At 57.4% G+C, this 16511-nt stretch overlaps 2 protein-coding genes and 2 long non-coding RNA genes across 8 annotated transcripts in view; 2 read left to right on the top strand and 2 right to left on the bottom strand.

Annotated features, from left to right (window-relative positions):
• Positions 1–847: 847 nt before the first annotated feature.
• On the bottom strand, positions 848–5130 carry RPS26 (ribosomal protein S26). The gene is made up of 4 exons (XM_085041128.1): positions 4971–5130; positions 4037–4214; positions 1543–1673; positions 848–974 (listed from the first exon to the last, which is right to left on the bottom strand). The coding sequence occupies exons 1-4, from the start codon at positions 4971–4973 to the stop codon at positions 939–941; spliced, it is 348 nt and encodes a 115-aa protein (XP_084897254.1). The 5' UTR covers positions 4974–5130; the 3' UTR covers positions 848–938.
• Positions 2974–3567, top strand: LOC146425855 (uncharacterized). Its single transcript, XR_014846343.1, has 3 exons — positions 2974–3081; positions 3215–3328; positions 3495–3567. It is a non-coding gene; the product is annotated as an uncharacterized LOC146425855 (long non-coding RNA).
• Positions 5131–7762: 2632 nt separating the features above from the next.
• Positions 7763–16511, bottom strand: part of IKZF4 (IKAROS family zinc finger 4) — a 50976-nt gene continuing 42227 nt past the window's right edge. For 4 of the 5 annotated variants that reach the window (XM_085041198.1, XM_085041196.1, XM_085041199.1 and 1 more), the window contains 3 exons: positions 15891–16070; positions 15679–15804; positions 7763–11578 (listed from right to left, as the gene is read on the bottom strand). In XM_085041198.1, coding sequence (XP_084897324.1) covers positions 10893–11578; positions 15679–15804; positions 15891–16070 — 992 coding nt within the window. In that variant the 3' untranslated portion in view covers positions 7763–10892. The remainder of the gene's footprint in view (positions 11579–15678; positions 15805–15890; positions 16071–16511) is intronic. The other variant, XM_085041200.1, reaches the window with a different exon arrangement.
• On the top strand, positions 12539–13565 carry LOC146425853 (uncharacterized). The gene is made up of 3 exons (XR_014846378.1): positions 12539–12606; positions 12761–12809; positions 13168–13565. It is a non-coding gene; the product is annotated as an uncharacterized LOC146425853 (long non-coding RNA).

The following is a 16511-nucleotide window of genomic DNA, read 5'->3' as shown; positions in this document are numbered from 1 at the left end:
GGCCCGTTCGGGTGAAGTCCCGGTGCCCCCAGCCCGGGCCCGGGGCAAAGCTCGCCCCCGCTGCCATCCCTCGGTGCCCCCCAGCCCCGTTCAACCCCCGGGCACAGCCCGACCCGCTGTGCCCCCCAAAAATCGGGAGAGGGGCTCAGACCCACTGCAGCCCCCTCCCCGAATTCAGCCCCCAGGGGGAAGCCCCCTCCTCCTCCCCCCAGCTCCCCAAAACGGGGGGCTCTGACCCCATCCGCCCCCCTGGGCACAGTCTGGGGTCAGCGAGGGGTCAGGGGGCACTAGGGCAGCCCCCCAAGGTGTCCCCAAATACACCCAGACAGCACCAGAGCTCAGAGCCCCCCAGCTCCCCCCTCCAGGGTGGGCAGCAGCCCTCCAGTAACACACGGGGTGACCCCAGAGCCCCCAAAACGAGAGGGCTGGGAGCCTTTAGGGAGCTCCAAAGAAGCTCCCCATCCCACTGCCCCAATCCCCAAATCCACCCCAAAACATGGAGCCTGGAGCAGCCCCACGCCCACCCCAAAGCCCCCATAACAAAGGGGCCACAAGCCCCCCATCCCACTCCCCCAATCCCCCAAAACACGGAACCACACCTGGAGCAGCCCCACGTCCAGCTATGGGGTCACCCCAGTTCCCCCATGAAGAGCTGAACATCCCTCAGGATGTCCCGAGTGCTCCCCGAATTCCCAAATCCCCCAAAACCACAGAACTGGGCTAGAAGCATCCCCCGTGCAGTTATGGGGTGGCACCAGGTGTCCCCCCTGCCATCCCAAAGGGGTGAGAGCCCCCCAGAAGTGCCCCCCACCCCAATTCCCAATCCCCCAAAAAGGCAGAGCGGCGCTCGGAGCAGAATCCTTTATTGGCTCCGTGCTGGGGGTCCCGGGGGGTCCCGGGGGGTCCCGAATTCTGTGGGAATCTCGGTGGGAATCTCCTCACATGGGCTTGGGTGGGGGGCGAGGGGCTGCACCCTGCAGAGAGAAACGGGAATTAGTGGGGCTGGGGGGCACAGACACCCAGGACCCCCCAGGAACCTTCCAGAACCCCCTGGAACCCCCCAGGAGCCCCCAGCCTCACAGTGGGGTGGGAGTGGGGCAGGGGGGGGTGGTATTTGGGGGACTCCTCCCCCCAGAGCCTTCCAGGACCCCCCTCAACCCTTCTAGGACACCCCCAGGATGCCCCAGACCCCCTGAGAACCCCCCAGACCCCCTCCAAACCCTTCTAGAACCCCCCAAACCCTTTCAGGTCCCCCCCATTCTGCCCCCAGACTCACGGTGGGGCAGAAGGGTTCAGTCCTTGAGGGATGTCCCTCCCAGAACCTCCCTCAGAACCCCTCCAGACCCTTCCAGGATGCCCCTAGACCCCCTGGGGACCCCCAAAACTCCCCCGAGGACCCACAAAGCCCCCCAGACTCACGGCAGGGCGGAGGCGGGGCAAGGGAGTTCAGTCCTTGGGGGATCTCTGCCCCAGAACCCCACCAGACCCCCTGAAGACCCCCAAAACTCCCCCCAGACCCCCCCCAAAGCCCCCCGGACTCACGGCGGGGCGGAAGCGGGGCGGGGGGGTGCGGTCCTTGCGCGCCTCCCGGGATCTGTTCCTCACCACCTTGCTGTGGATGGCGCAGCTCACGCAGTAGTGCAGCTTCACGTACAGCTTGGGCAGCACGTAGGCTGGGCGGGGAAACCGGGGGGTTAGGGACCCCAAAAACGGGCCAGGGACCCCAAAAACAGGCCAGGCAACCCAAAAAGGGGCCTGGGTCCCCAAAAACAGGCCAGGCAACCCAGAAACAGCCCGGGATAGAGCAGGGACCCCAGAAATAGCTCCAGGAGCCCAGAAATAGCTCCAGGATAGAGCAGGGACCCCCAAAAAAGGGCCAGGGACCCCAAAAATGGGCCTGGGAAGCCAGAAATAGCCCAGGGAACCCCCAGAAATAGCCCAGGGAATCCAGAAACAGCCCGAGATAGAGCAGGGACCCCAAAAACAGCCCAGGAACCCCAAAAACCAGGACCAGGGACCCCAAAACCAGTGTCTGGAATAGCCCTGGCCCCAAAACCAGCCCAGGGTAGAGAAGGGACCCCAAAACGAGCCCAGGGAACTCAGAAACGGCACCTGGGACAGCCCTGACCCAACAAACCAGCCCCAGGATAGAGCAGAGACCCCAGAAACACCCCCTGGGACCCCAGAAACAGCCCAGGAAACCCAAACCCAGCACCCAAATACCAGAAACAGCCCGGGATAGAGCAGGGACCCCAAAACCAGCTCTGGGACCTCCAAAACTAGCCCTGGGACCCCAGGAATAGCCCAGGGAACCCAGAGACAACCCTGGGACAGAGCGGGGACCCAAAAACAGCCCCTGGGACACCAAAAACCAGGACCAGGGACCCCAAAAAGAGTGCCTGGAATAGCCCTGACCCCAAAACCAGCCTGGGGTAGAGCAGGGACCCCAAAAACAGCTCCTAGGACACCAAAACCAGACTTGGGAACCCAGGAAGAATACTGGGACAGAGCAGGGACACTAAAAACAGTCCAGGGACCCCAGGAACAGCTCAGGCATAGAGGAGGGACGCCAAAAAATGCCCCTGGGACATCAAAAATAGCCTAGGGAACCCAAAAACTGTGCCTGGGACACCAGAAACAGCCCAGGGACCCCAAGAACAGCTCCTGGAATAGCCCAGACCCCAAAACCAGGTCCCCGGGACACGCCAGGGACCCCAAAAACACCCTCAGGACCCCAAAACCAGCCCCGGGACAGCCCAAAGACCCCCAAAGCCCCGGGGACAGCCCTGACCCCAGCCAGGCAGGGGGGCAGTTTTGGGGGGACAGAGGGGCTGTTTTTGGGGGGACAGGGATAGCAGGGTGGCTACTTGGGTGGGTCAAGGGGGATTATTTTGGGGGACAATGGGGCTGTTTTTGGGGGTCAGAGGGGATGTTTTGGGGTGACAGGGTGAGCTCTTTAGGGATGACAATGGGGCTGTTTTGGGGGTCAGAGGGGATGTTTTGGGGAGGCAGAGATGGCAGAGTGAGCTATTTCAGGGAGGCATTTTGGGGACAACAGAGGGACTGTTTTAGGGTGACAGGGTGAGCTCTTTAGGGTGACAATGGGGCTGGTTTTGGGGTGATGGGGGAGCAAAGTAAGCTCTTTTGGGGGCAACAAAAGGGCTGTTTTTGGGGTGATGGGGGAGCTCTTTGGGGTTATTTTTGGGGTGACAAGAGGAGCTCTTTACAGGTGACAACGGGGCTGTTTTTGGGGTGACAAGGGGAGCCCTTTAGGGGTGACAGTCGGGTTATTTTTGGGGTGATGGGGGAGCAAGGTGAGCTATTTAGGGTGACAATGGGATTATTATTGGGGTGACAAGAGGGCTGGTTTTGGGGTGACAAGGGAGCTCTTTACAAGTGACAACAGGGCTGTTTTTGGGGTGACAGAGGGACCTCTTTGGGGTGACAATGGCTCTGTTATTGGGGTTACAGAGGGAGCCAGGTGAGCTATTTAGGGTGACAACGGGGCTGTTTCTGGGGTGATGGGGGAGCTCTTTGGGGTGACAATGGGGTTGTTTTTGGGGTTACAAAGGGAGCCAGGTGAGCTATTTGGGGTGACAAGGTGGCTATTTTTGGAGTGAGAGGGAGAGCTCTTTCGGGGTGACAAAAGGGCTATTTTTGGGGTGACAAGAGGAGCTCTTTACAGGTGACAACGAGGCTGTTTTTGGGGTCACAGAGGGATCTCTTTGAGGTGACAATGGGGCTGTTTTTGGGGTGACAGGGGGAGCCAGGTGAGCTCTTTGGGTTGATAATGGAGTTATTTTTGGGGTGACAAGCGGAGCAAGGTGAGCTATTTAGGGGCAACAGTGTGGCTATTTTTGGGGTGACAGAGGGAGCTCTTTAGGGGTGACAATGGCGTTATTTTTGGGGATAGCCAGGTGAACTCTTCAGGGGTGACAACAGCGCTGGTTTTGGGGTTACAAAGGGAGCCAGGTGAGCTATTTAAGGGTTACAACACCACCGTTTTCAGCGGGGACAAACCCCCCCCCCGACTCACAGTCGAACACGCTGGCCTCGGAGATGTCCCTGACGGCTGCAGCCTCCACGATGTTCCTGATGACGAACTTCTTGATGGCCTTGTCCTTGGGCACGCAGCGGGCGCAGTTGGTGCAGCGGATGGGCTGCACGTGCCCGCGGCCCTTCTTGGCCCTCCCGTTGTTCCTCCTCTTCTTCGTCTGCGCCGGGAAGGGTCAGGATCAGCCCCAGAAAGGGTTAAGATCACCCCCGAAACCCTCCGAAATCCCCCCGGGAAATCCTCCCCACAAATCCCAAATAAAGGCCCCAAAGCACCCGACCCAGCTATAAAGGTTACATCCGCGACCCTCCAGCCCCATAAGGGCTTTGGGGTTTCCTTGTGTTCCCCCGAGCGTCTTCTGCCCCACAGGGATCCCAACCACCCCTCCCGGTCACCCCAAAAACATCTCCCAAAAAGCCCCCAAAAGCCCCCAAAAGCATCTCCCAAAAAGCCCCAAAACATCTCCCAAAAAGCCCCCAAAAGCCTCTCCCGCCCCACACGTGGCTCCCCCTCAGAAATACCCTCCCCAAGCCCTAGGAACCCCTCTCGGCATCTCCTGCCCCATATGGACCTCACAGCCCTCTGCTGGCCCCACAAGACCCCAAAGCCTCTCCCGAAGCTCTCAGCCCTCCCCCGGTGCCCCCCAAAGCATCCCCCAAAACCCCTCACAGGCTGCTCTCAGCACCCCCTGCCCCACACGGACCCCGCGTCTCTCTCCGATCCCCAAATCCCCTCACGAGGCCCTCACGGTTCCTCCCACGCCCCCCCGCCACTGCCGCACCCCTCACAAAGCCCCCCCCGGGTCCCTCTCAGCACCCCCTGCCCCACACGGGCCCCACATCCCTTCCCGAGCCCCGCCCGAGCCCCCCGAGGCGCGCCCCGAGCCCCCCGGGCCCGCCGGCCACGCCGCGCTCACCATGGCGGCGCTGAGGGAGCGGCGGAAAGGGCCGGGCGCAGCACCGCCGCCGCTATATCCCTCCGCTCCCGCCGCCCGGAAGCGCCGCAGCCGCTGCTGCCGCCCCGACCCCGCGGAGAGGACCTAGAAAGCCTCGTAACGGCTCCGCCCGAGGCACAGAGGAGGGCAGGGTGGGCGGCGGGCGGCGGGAGTGGGGGTGGAATTAACGGGAGCGGGGATGGGGTGGGGACTATTTTTTCTGCGGTCGGCGGAGGGATCCGTGCCGCGTACGAGGGTTGATCCCTCTCGCGCGCTGCGTGTGACGTCACGCGCACGGCGCGCGCCGCGGGGTTTGCTGGGAAATGGAGTCCGAAGGGGGTTGGGGGTGTCCCTGTCCTCCTTGGGGGTCCCCAGTGACGTGGGTGTGTCCCCTCGGGGGTCCCCAGTGCCCCGACCCCCCCAAATCCTTAAAGGTGACCCCCAGAGCACTCTCATTCCCATCCCTGCGGGTTCCCAGTGTCCTGTGTGTGCCCCCAGTACCCTAAACCAGACCCTCAATGTCCCCACCTTCCCATCCCTGCGGGTCCCCAATGTCCTGTGTCCCCTCCCACGAGGGTCCCAAGTGGCCTGAAGCCCTCTAACCCCTGGAGAAGACCCCCAGTAACTTCACCCCCATCCCTGGGGTCCCCAGTGTCCCCCCTCAACATCATGGGGGTCCCCAGTGTCCCCTGTCCCCCCCAAACCCCTCCAGGAGACCCCCAATGTCCTTTCAGCCCCCCAACAGCCCTGTGTGTCCCCAATGTCACGTGTCCCTTCCTGGGTCTCCCCAGTGTCACCCCCCAACTCCCTGAGGGTCCCCAATGCCACTGGTGTCCCCCCAGTGTCCTGTGTCCCCCCAGACCCCTCCAGGAGACCCCTAATGTCCCTTTCCCCCCATCCCTGGTGGTCCCCAGTGTTCTGTGTCCTCCAAAAACCCTAAGAGTGACCCCCAGTGTCCCCCCTTCCCATCCCTGGAGACCCCCACTGTCCTTTTCCTCCCCACCCTGTGTGTCCCCAATGTCCTGTGTCCCCTCTTGGGGGTCCCCAGTGCTCCCCCCACATCCACGGGGGTCCCCAATGGCCTGTGTCCCCCCAAACCCCTCCAAGGGACCCCAATGTCCTTCCTTAGGGTCCCCAATGCCATTTGTGTCCCCTCAATGTCCCTTTCCCCCCAACCTCGGGGGTCCCCAATGTCCTCTGTCGCTTCCTGTGTCCCTTCCCAGTGTCCTGTCCCCCCAAACCCCTCCAGGAGACCCCCAATGTCCCTTTCCCCCCATCCCTGCATGTCCCCAATGTTCGTGTCCCCTCTTTGGGGCCCCCAGTGCTCCCCCAACATCCACGGGAGTCCCCAATGTCCTGTGTCCCCCCAAACCCCCCCAGGGGACCCCCAGTGTCCTTTCCTAGGGTCCCCAATGCCATTTGTGTCCCCCTAGTGTCCCTTCCTCTGTCCCTTCCCAGTGTCCTTTCCCCCTAACCCTGGGGGTCCCCAATGTCCTCTATGCCTTCCTGTGTCCCTTCACAGTGTCCCTTTACCCCCAAACCCCCCCAGGGGACCCCCAATGTCCTTTCTTAGGGGTCCCCAATTCCATTTGTGTGTCCCAATGTCCCTTTCCCCTCATCCCTGTGTCCCCAATGTCCTGTGTCCCTTCCTGTGTCCTTTCCCAGTGTCCTGTGTCCCCCCAAACCCCTCCAGGAGACCCCCAATGTCCTTTCCTAGGGTCCCCAATGCCACTTGTGTCCCCCCAGTGTCCCTTTTCCCTCATTCGTGTGTGTCCCCAGTGTCCTCTGTCCCTTCCCAGTGTCCTTTTTTCCCCAACCCCGGGGGTCCCTAATGTCCTCTGTCCCTTCCTGTGTCCCTTTACCCCCATCCCTGTGTGTCCCCAATGTCCTGTGTCCCTTCACAGTGTCCTGTCCCCGCAAACCCCCCCAGGGGATCCTCAATGTCCTTTCTTAGGGGTCCCCAATTCCATTTGTGTCCCCCTAGTGTCCCTTTCCCCCCAACCCCGGGGGTCCCCAATGTCCTCTGTCCCTTCCCAGTGTCCCTTTCCCCTCATTCCTGTGTCCCCCCAGTGTCCTTTCCCTCCATCCCTGTGTGTCCCCAATGTCCTCTGTCCCTTCCTGTGTCCCTTCACAGTGTCCTGTCCCCCTAAACCCCTCCAGGGGACCCCCAATGTCCTTTCCTAGGGGTCCCCAATGCCATTTGTGTCCCCCAATGTCCCTTTCCCCTCATTCCTATGTGTCCCCAATGTCCTGTGTCCCTTCCCAATGTCCTGTGTCCCCAAACCCCTCCAGGAGACCCCCAATGTCCCTTTCCCTCATCCCTGGGGGTACCAAATGTCCTCTGTCCCTTCCTGTGTCCCTTCCCAGTGTCCTGTCCCCCTAAACCTCTCCAGGGGAACCCCAATGTCCTTTCCTAGGGGTCCCCAATGCCATTTGTGTCCCCCCAACCCCAGGGGTACCAAATGTCCTGTGTCCCCTCTTGGGGGTCCCCAGTGCTCCCCCAACATCCACGAGGGTCCCCAATGTCCTGTGTCCCCTCAGTGTTCCTTTCCCCCCCATCCCTGTGTGTCCCCAATGTCCTGTGTCCCTTCCTTGTGTCCCTTCCCAATGTCCTGTGTGCCCCCAAACCCCTCCAAGGGACCCCCAAAGCCATTTGTGTCCCCCCAGTGTCCCTTTCCCCCCATCCCTGTGTGTCCCCAATGTCCCGTGTCCCCAAAGCCCTCCCCAGGCCCCCCCAGCTCAGGAAAGGGTTTTGGGGGGCAGGGGGGGGCACATTAAATTATTCCTGTTTATTTATAACAGACCCTCAGCCAGTACAGTACAAAACTTACAGTAGATCTCGTTACACAAATCATTAATTACAATATTTTACAGATACAAAAGCTCCTGGAAGGAGGAGGGAGGGGGGTTTGGGAAAAGGGGAGGGGGTCCAAAAGCGAATCCAAAACCTCACAAAAAAGGGCAAAGCCAAAAAAAAAACCCAAACAAACGAAAAAACCAAAATAAAAGACAACAGCAAATCCATGAATTCCTCGGGATTTTGGGGGAAAGGTGGGAGGGGGGGTATTGCACATCCTCATTTGTTCTTCATCCGTCGGATTTTAAAAAATAGATATTTACAGGGATAAAGCCACCTGGAGGTCTTACAAAATTCCTACAGTTTCGGGTCAGACGCCGAAAAAAGGGGGAAAAAATAAAGGGGGGGGGGAAATGGAAAAAGGGGAAAAGAATGGAAAAAGGGGAAAAGAATGGAAAAAGGGGAAAAGAATGGAAAAAAGGGGGAAAAGAATGGAAAAGGGAGGGAAAAGAAATGGGAGAAGGGGAAAAAGAAATGAAAAAGGGAGGGAAAATAAATGGAAAAGGGGGAAGAAATGGGAAAGGGAGGGAAAGAAATGGGAAAGGGGAAAAAGAAATGGAAGAAGGGAAAAAGAAAATGGGAAAAAGAAACTGAAAAGGGGGAAGAAAACCCCAACCCAACCAACCCAAGAGGGGTTGGAAACGGCAGAGCTTTGATTCGGGTTGAAAAAACCCTTTTTGGGGTGAAAAGCCCCCATTTTTGGGTTAAAAAACCCCCACGCTGGGGTCAGAAACCCTGTTTTGGGTTAAAACCCCCCATTTTTGGGTTGGTCAGGGCGCCGGGGGAGGGCTGGGCGCTGTGGGCACCCCAAAAGGGCGGCTGGGAACGGGGGCACCCCCTGAGCCGCCCCCCCTGAGCCGCCGGGCGCTGAGGAGGGGAAAAGGGGAAAAAGGGGGAAAATCCCCAAAAATCCCCTAAAGCAGGAGGGTGGGAGGGCAGCGGGCGCTGCCGAGGTGCTCGTGGTGTCCCCGCAGGGGGACAGCTTTGGTTTGGCCCCCGCAGCTTGGGGGCGTTTTATGCATCCTGGGCCGGGGGGTGCGGGACCCCCAATGGGGGGATTGGGGTGGGGGTCCCCAGAGCCGGGGAGGGGGAGATTGGGGGTCCCTGGGGGTGGGATGGGGAGCCCCCAGCAATGAGGGGATGGGGCTGGGGGTCCCCAGATTAGAGGGATGGGGTCACCATGGGCTGGGGGACCCCAAAGGTGGGGGGCTGCAGCGAGGGGTCCCCCAGTTTCAAGGGATGGGGGTCCTCAGGGATGGGGGGCTGTGGTTGGGGGTCCCAGAATTGAGGGATTGGGGTGGGATTGGGGTCTCCATGGGCTGGGGGTCCCCATGGGTGGGGGGCTGCAGTGAGGGGTCCCCCAACACTGAGGGGTGGGGTCCCCATGGGTTGGGGGTCCTCAGCACCAAAGGGTGGGGGTCCCCATGAGTGGGGGGCTGCCGTTAGGGGTGCCCCAGCACCAGCGGGTGTGGACTGGGGGTCCCCATGGGTGGGGGGCTGCAGCGAGGGGTCCCTGGTTTCAAGGGATGGGGGGTCCTCAGGGGTCTAGGGCTGCGGTTGGGGGTCCCAGAATTGAGGGCTGGGGTCCCCAGATCCAAGGGATTGGGGGGTGGGATTGGGGTCTCCATGGGCTGGGGGTCTCCATGGGTGGGGGGCTGAGCTGAGGGGTCCCCAGCACCAAAGGGTGGGGGTCCCAATGAGTGGGGGGCTGCCGTTAGGGGTGCCCCAGCACCAAGAGGTGTCAACTGGGGGTCCCCATGAGTGGGGGGCTGCAGCGAGGGGTCCCCCAGCACTGAGGGGTGGGGTCCCCATGGGTTGGGGTCTCCCCCATTTCCCAGGGATAGAGGATTGGGGTGGGGGTCCCCATGGGTGGGGGGCTGCAGCGAGGGGTCCCCCAACACTGAGGGGTGGGTGGGGGTCCCCCAGGAGCGGGGGGCTGCGGTTGGGGGTCTCGATAAGGGAGATCCCCCAGCTCTGAGGGGTTGGGGTCTGGGATTGGAGTCTGGAGGGTCCCCATGGATGGGGGGCTGCGGCTGGGGGTCCCCATGAACAGGGGGTCGCCCAGATCTGAGGGGTTGGGGGCTGGGGGGACCCCAAGGGTGGGGGGCTGCAGCGAGGGGTCCCCCTGCACTGAGGGGTGGGCTTTGGGGTGGGATCTGGGGTAGTAGGGTCCCCAAGGGTGGGGTCTGGGCTGGGGGTCCCCAGCACTGAGGGATGGAGGGTTGGGATTGGGGTCCCCCGAGGTCCCCCCGTTAGTCAGACCCCCAGCTTGAGGGTCCCATCCTGCCTGTGCTGAGGAAGAGGAGGAGGAGACCCCAGGATCCAAGCCCAGGACCCTCACCCTTCATTCCAGGGGACCCCTGGTGGAATCAGGAGGAGGGGGAGATCCGGGAAGGCTCCGGGGGGATCCCGGGGGTCCCCACGTCCCATTCCGGGGGTCTCCCGGTTAAAGCTCGGGACGCAGCAGCTCCCCCCGGGCTGGGGGGTCAGGCAGGGGTCTGGGGGGTCCCGGGGGGGTTTAGCACCGAATTCTGAGGTTCCTTTAGCCCGGGAATGGGGCCGGGCAGTGCCGGGCTCGGAGCCGGCGGGGGCGGGGCAGGGGGGAACAGTCTCCAAAATTCAAGTGAGACCTTGCTTGTTTTTTTTTTTTTGGGTGAAAAACCCCAAGAATTATCAAAAGAGCAACTCAAAAGCTTAATAAATAACGGGGGCTGGGGGGAAAAGCACAAAAAAGTCCGTTCCTATTCAATACTTAAATAACTCCGTTTATAAAAAAAGCGGATTAAGGGCTCCCCCTGGGCGGGGCCGGTCGGTTTTTTGGGGATTTTTTCTTTTTTCGGTTTTTTTTCCTCGTTTTTAAATACTTTTTTTTTTTGTTTTTATAGCCAAAGTCAGTGCAAAGGAGTATAAAAGGAAAACAAAAACCAAAACAACAACACAACCCAACAGTTCCATGCCCTAAGGATGGGAGGGGCCGCGCTAAAGACGGGGAGGGAAGGGAGGAAATGGGGACCGGGGAGGGAAGGGGGAATCCGGGGCGGGGTTTTTCAGATTTTGTGCTCGCCGCGCACGATGTGGGAGGAGAACTCGTACCGGTCCTGGCTGCGGTAGCCGCAGATGTTGCACTCGAAAGGGTCCCTGAAGCCGTGGCAGCCCATGTGGATGGTGAACATGACGTGGTCCAGGAAGAGCACCCGGCAGTGCTCGCAGCAGAAGGCGCGCAGCTGCTCGCCGTCCTCGTTGAGCACCCGCAGCGCGTCCTTGGGGAAGCAGCGCGCCGCCCCGTCGGGCTCCTTGGGCTCCTCTTTGGCGTAGGCCGGGCTGTGCCGGCTGCTGCCGCCGCCGGGCCGCTCCTCCTGGATGCTCTCGGTGTCCGTGGAGTCCTGGCAGCCGTTGGAAGGCGACCCGGCGGCGTCGCGGCTCCGGAAGATCACCGGGATGCCCTCCGGGCCGTCGTCCGCCGCCTCCCGGCCCCGCGGCAGCTCGAGGCGGGCGGGCAGCGCCTGGATCTGGGTGTACACCGAGCTGATGACCGGGGTCACCTCGGTGATGCAGTTGGTGGCCAGGCGGAGCGGGCGCAGCGGGTCGCCGGCGCCCAGCAGGGACAGCGGCCCGGCGTAGGGTGGCTCCAGGGCGTGGCCGTGCGCCGGCACCACCTCCACCGAGTCCTTCTCGAAGCCCGGGCTGACATCGAACGGCAGCTCCGACAGCGCGAAGCGCATCTGCTTCTCACCTGCGGGGCGGGGACAGCGGTTAGGGTGGGTGGGTTTGGGGTGCGGGGACCCCCAGATGGAGAGAGGGGCTGGGATGGGTGGGTTTGGGGTTCTGGGACCCCCAGATGGAGAGAGGGGCTGGGACGGGTGGGTTTGGGGTTCTGGGACCCCCAGATGGAGAGAGGGGCTGGGATGGGGCGGGGACACCCCCAGATCGGAGAGAGAGAGGGGCTGGGATGGGGTTCTGGGAGCCCCTGGGACCCCAGATTAGAGAGGGTTTGGGGTGGGAGGGTTTGGGGTTCTGGTACCCCCTGGGAGCCACAGATCAGAGAGAGGGCTTTGGGGCAGGCAAGTTCTGGGACCCCCAGATTAGAAAGTGGGCTTGGGCAGGGGACCCCCAGATTAGAAAGTGGGCTTGGGCAGGTGGTTTGGGGTTCTGGGACCCCCAGATTAGAGAGAGGGGCTGGGATGGGGTGGGGACACCCCCAGATAGGAGAGAGGGAGGTTGGGATGTGGTTCTGGGACCCCCTGGGACTCCCAGATTAGAGAGAGGGCTTGGGGTGGGAGGGTTTGGGGTTCTGGGACCCCAGATTAGAGAAGTTTGGGGTTCTGGGACCCTCAGATTAGAGAGAGGGCTTAGGGTGAGTGGGTTTGGGGTTCGGGGACCCCCGGATTAGAGAGACAGGCTGGGATGGGGTGGGGACATCCCCAGATTAGAGAGAGAGAGGTTGGGATAGGGTTCCTCGATTTCTGGATTGGAGAGAGGGCTTGGGGAGAGTGGGTTTGGGGTTCTGAGACCCCCAGATCAGAGAGAGGGGTTAGGATGGGTGGGTTTGGGGTTCTGGGATCCCCAGATTGGATAGAGGGCTTGGAGTGGGGTGGGGACACCCCCAGAGCATCCCCATATCAGAGAGAAGGGTTGGGGTTTGGGGTGTTTGGACCCCCTGGGACCTCCAAATCAGAGAGAGGGGTTGGGGTGGGTTGGGGGAAGAACCAGACCCCCCAAAATCAGAGAGAGGGGTTGGGATGAGGCAGTTTTGGGGTTGGGGTGGGTTGGGGGAAACCCCAGACTCCCCAGTATCAGAGACAGGGGTTGGAATGGGGTAGATTTGGGGTTATTTGGGGTTGGGGATCTCCCCAGACCCCCCAATATCAGAGAGAGGGGTTGGGATGAAGCAGTTTTGGGGTTGTTTGAAGTTCAGGATTCCCCCAGACCCCGCAAAATCAGAGAGAGGGGTTGGGATGGGGCAGGTTTGGGGTTGTTTGGGGTTGGGGATTCCCCCAGACCCCCAAAATCAGAGAGAGGGGTTGGGATGAGGCAGGTTTGGGGTTGTTTGGGGTTGGGGATTCCCCCAGACCCCTCAAAATCAGAGAGAGGGGTTGGAATGAGGCAGTTTTGGGGTTATTTGGGGTTGGGGATCTCCCCAGACCCTCCAATATAGGAGACAGGGGTTGGGATGAAGCAGTTTTGGGGTTGTTTAAGGTTCAGGATTCCCCCAGACTCCCCAAAATCAGAGACAGGGGCTGTGATGAGGCAGGTTTGGGGTTGGGGTGGGTTGGGGATTCCCCCAGACCCCCAAAATCAGAGAGAGGGGTTGGGATGGGGCAGGTTTGGGGTTGGGGACACCCCCAGAGCCCCCCAGATGAGGGAGAGGGGTTGGGATGGGGGAAATTTGGGGTTTGGAGACCCCTGAGAGCCTCCAGTACCAGAGAGAGGGTTTAGGATGGGATGGAGTGGGGCTGGGGATCTCCCAGAGCCCAAATATGGGAAATAACGGGGGAGAAAAGCAGCAGGAATTGGGAAAAGGGGGAGGAAAGGGGCAGAGAGGAGTTGGGATGGGCAGGTTTGGGGTTGGGGTTGGGATCAGGAGATCCCAAAGCCCATCAGAGGGATCTGGGAATGCTCAGCCCCAAATTTGGGTTCATTTTTCCCAGGAATGGGGTAAAAACCCCCAAAATAATAAAAATTGAACTCAAAAGGTTCATAAATTACCGGGGAGGGGAGAGAGGTGGAGGGAAAGCCCCAAAAATTCCAATATTTGATGGGGGAAATTTTTAATTTGAGTTTTGGTGTTTTTTTTTTTTTGAGGGAGGATTTTATTAATGTAAGGTTTTGATTTTTTTCTAACTTGAGTGTTTCTTTTTAATTTAAGCAGGGTTTTTTTTATAATTTGAGGGGAGATTTTTTTAATTTGAGGGGTGGTTTTTAACTTCAGGGGTTTTTTTAGTTTGAGGTTTGTTTTTTTGTAATTTAAGGTGTTTTTGAATGAAGGCTTTTTTTAATTTGAGGGAGCATTTTTTAAATTTTCTTTTTAATTGGAGGATTTTTTTAAGGGAATTTTTTTTATAATTTGAGGGAGGATTTTTTAAATTTGAAGGGGTTTGTTAATTTGAGGAGGTTTTTTGTTGATTTGAGGGTTTTTTGTTAATTTGAGGGGAGATTTTTAAAATTTGAGTGTTGTTTTTTCAGTTTGAGGGGATAATTTTTTAATTTGAGGATTTTTTAAACTTAGGGTTTTTTTTAATTTGAGAGGTTTTTTATTTTGAGGGGAGAACTTTTTAATTTGAGGGATTTTTGCTAATTTAAAGAGTTTTGGTTTAATTTGAGGGACAATATTTTTTTATTTGAGGGAGTTTTGTTAATTCCAGGTTTTTTGGTTTTTTTTTTAACCTGAGGGGGGATTTGTTAAATTAATTTTTTCAAAATTTGAGGGGGTAATTTTTTAATTTCAAGGGTTTTTTTGTTGATTTGAGGGGGTTTTTATTAATTTGAACGTTTTATTGTTCATTTTAGGGGGGATTTTTTATTTGAGGGGGTTTTGTAAATATGAGGAGAAATTTTTTTTTAATTTGAGGGTTGTTTTTTGATATGAGGGGAGAACTTTTAAATTTGAGGGTTATTTTTAATTTGAGGTGCCATTTTATAATTTGAAGAGGTTTTTGTTAATTCGAGGAAGATTCTTTTAAATTTGAGGGGGTTTGGTTAATTTAAGGGGAGAATTTTTTACTTTGAGGGGTTTTTTATTGATTAGAGGGGGGTTTTGTTAATTTGAGGAGAATTCTTTTAACTTTGAGGGGGTTTTGTTAATTTTAGGGGAGACTTTTTTAATTTGAAGGGTTTTTTTAATTTGAGGGGTATTTTTGTTAATTTGAGGGGGAATTTTTTAACTTGAGGGTTTTTTTTAATTTGAAGTGTATTTTTGTTAATTGGAGGAGTATTTTGTTAATTCGAGGGGGATTCTTTAAACCTGAGGAGTTTTTAGTTAATTTGCAGGTATTCTTCTAAATTTATGGGGTTTTTTTTAATTTGAGGGAGTTTTTTTCCCATTTCAGTGTGTTTTTGTTAATTTGAGAGAGCTTTTCATTAATTTGAGGGGGGTTTAACTTGAGGGGGAATTTTTTTAATTTGATTTTTTTAAATCCGAGAGGATAATTTCTTAATCACAATGGGTTTTGTGTTAATTTGAGGTTTATTTATTTGTGTTAATTTGAGCTTTTCATTAATTTGAGGGAGATTTTTGTTAATTCGAGGGGGGTGGGTTTAACCTGAGGGGGAATTTTTCTAATTTGATTTTTTTTTAATCCCATCGGATAATTTCTCAATCCCAACGGGGTTTTAGTTAATTTGAGGGAGGTTTTAGTTAATTTGAGGGCGGTTTTCGTTAATTTGAGGGAGCTTTTCGTTAATTCGAGGGGAGGGGTTTTAACGTGAGGGGGAATTTTTCTAATTTGGTATTTTTTTTAATCCGATCAGGTAATTCCTCAATCCCAACGGGGTTTTAGTTAATCTGAGGGAGGTTTTAGTTAATTTGAGGGATATTTTTGTTAATTTGAGGGTGGTTTTTGTTAACTTGGTGGGGGGGGTTTAACCTGAGGGGAGATTTTTCAAAATTTGAATTTTTTTCAATCCGATCGGATAATCCCTCAATCCCAGCGGGTTTTTACTCAATCCGAGTGCTGTTTTGTTCCATTTCCCCCTCATTTCCAGCCCTTTTTCGCCGTTTCCCCTCACGGCGCCGCGCCGCTCCCCTCCCCCACCGCCGCCATCCCTCACGGCTCCCCTCATCCCGCCGGGATTCATTTCCCCCCTTTCCCCCCACAAAAACCACCCCATCCTCACCCACGAATTTCTGCGGCGTAGAGCGTTTCCTCTTGGTGAAGCTGCCGGCCAGCCGCTCGATGAAGGTGGGCCGCTCGGGGTGCAGCAGCGCCTCGGGCACCATGTCCAGCTCGCGGATCTCCTCGCCTGCAATGCGAGCACAACAAAGGAATCCCGGGATGAGCGGGCGGGATTGGGAGGCCCCTGGGAGCGGCTGCCGGGCCCCAGCTTACCCCGTGAGTGTCCCCGCAGCGCCGGCAGCCGCTCCCGGATCCCTCCTGCTTCCAGCGGGGCCCGCTCCTGCCGCGGGGGGGGACAGCAGGCTTCGGCGCCGGGGTCGGCACGGGGGGGGTTAACGACGCCGGGAATGCCGCCGGCCGAGGGGCGGCCGGGAGAGGCGGCGGGGAGCGGGCCTGGAACCGGGAATTGTGGAGCGGGCTTAAAACTCGGAATTGTGAGGGGGAGCGGGCTTAGAACTGGGAATTGTGAGGGGAAGTGGGGTTAAAACTGGGAATTGTGAGGGGGAGCGGGCTTAAAACCCGGAATTGTGAGGTGAAGTGGGCCTAAAACTGGGAATTGTGAGGGGAAGTGGGCCTAGAACCGGGAATTCTGAGGGGGACTGGGCTAAAACCGGGAGTTGTGAGGTGCAGTGGGCTTAAAAACGGGAGTTGTGAGGTGAAGTGGATCTAAAACCGGGAGTTGTGAGGTGGAGCGGGCCTAAAACTTGGAATTGTGAGGAGGAGTGGCCTTTAAAATGGGAATTCTGAGGTGAAGTGGGCCTAGAACCAGGAATTGTGAGGGGAAGTGGGCCTAAAACACAGAATTGTGAGGGGAAGTGGGGCTAAAACAGGGAA

The sequence above is a fragment of the Lichenostomus cassidix genome, chromosome 29 (assembly GCF_008360975.1).
Source record: "Lichenostomus cassidix isolate B80296 chromosome 29, HeHo_3.0, whole genome shotgun sequence".
Taxonomy (NCBI): domain Eukaryota; kingdom Metazoa; phylum Chordata; class Aves; order Passeriformes; family Meliphagidae; genus Lichenostomus; species Lichenostomus cassidix.
Note: the sequence above shows the minus strand (reverse complement) of the source record. Positions and strands in the feature narration are given on the sequence as shown.

What these genes read in the sequence shown, in the direction of transcription:
- RPS26 (XM_085041128.1), bottom strand. An exon ending in CGAGGCCAGCGTGTTCGACT is followed by an intron (nt 1,674 to 4,036) that starts GTGAGTCGGGGG and finishes TTCCCCGCCCAG; the next exon opens with CCTACGTGCTGCCCAAGCTG. An exon ending in CGCCCCGCTTCCGCCCCGCC is followed by an intron (nt 975 to 1,542) that starts GTGAGTCCGGGG and finishes TTCTCTCTGCAG; the next exon opens with GGTGCAGCCCCTCGCCCCCC.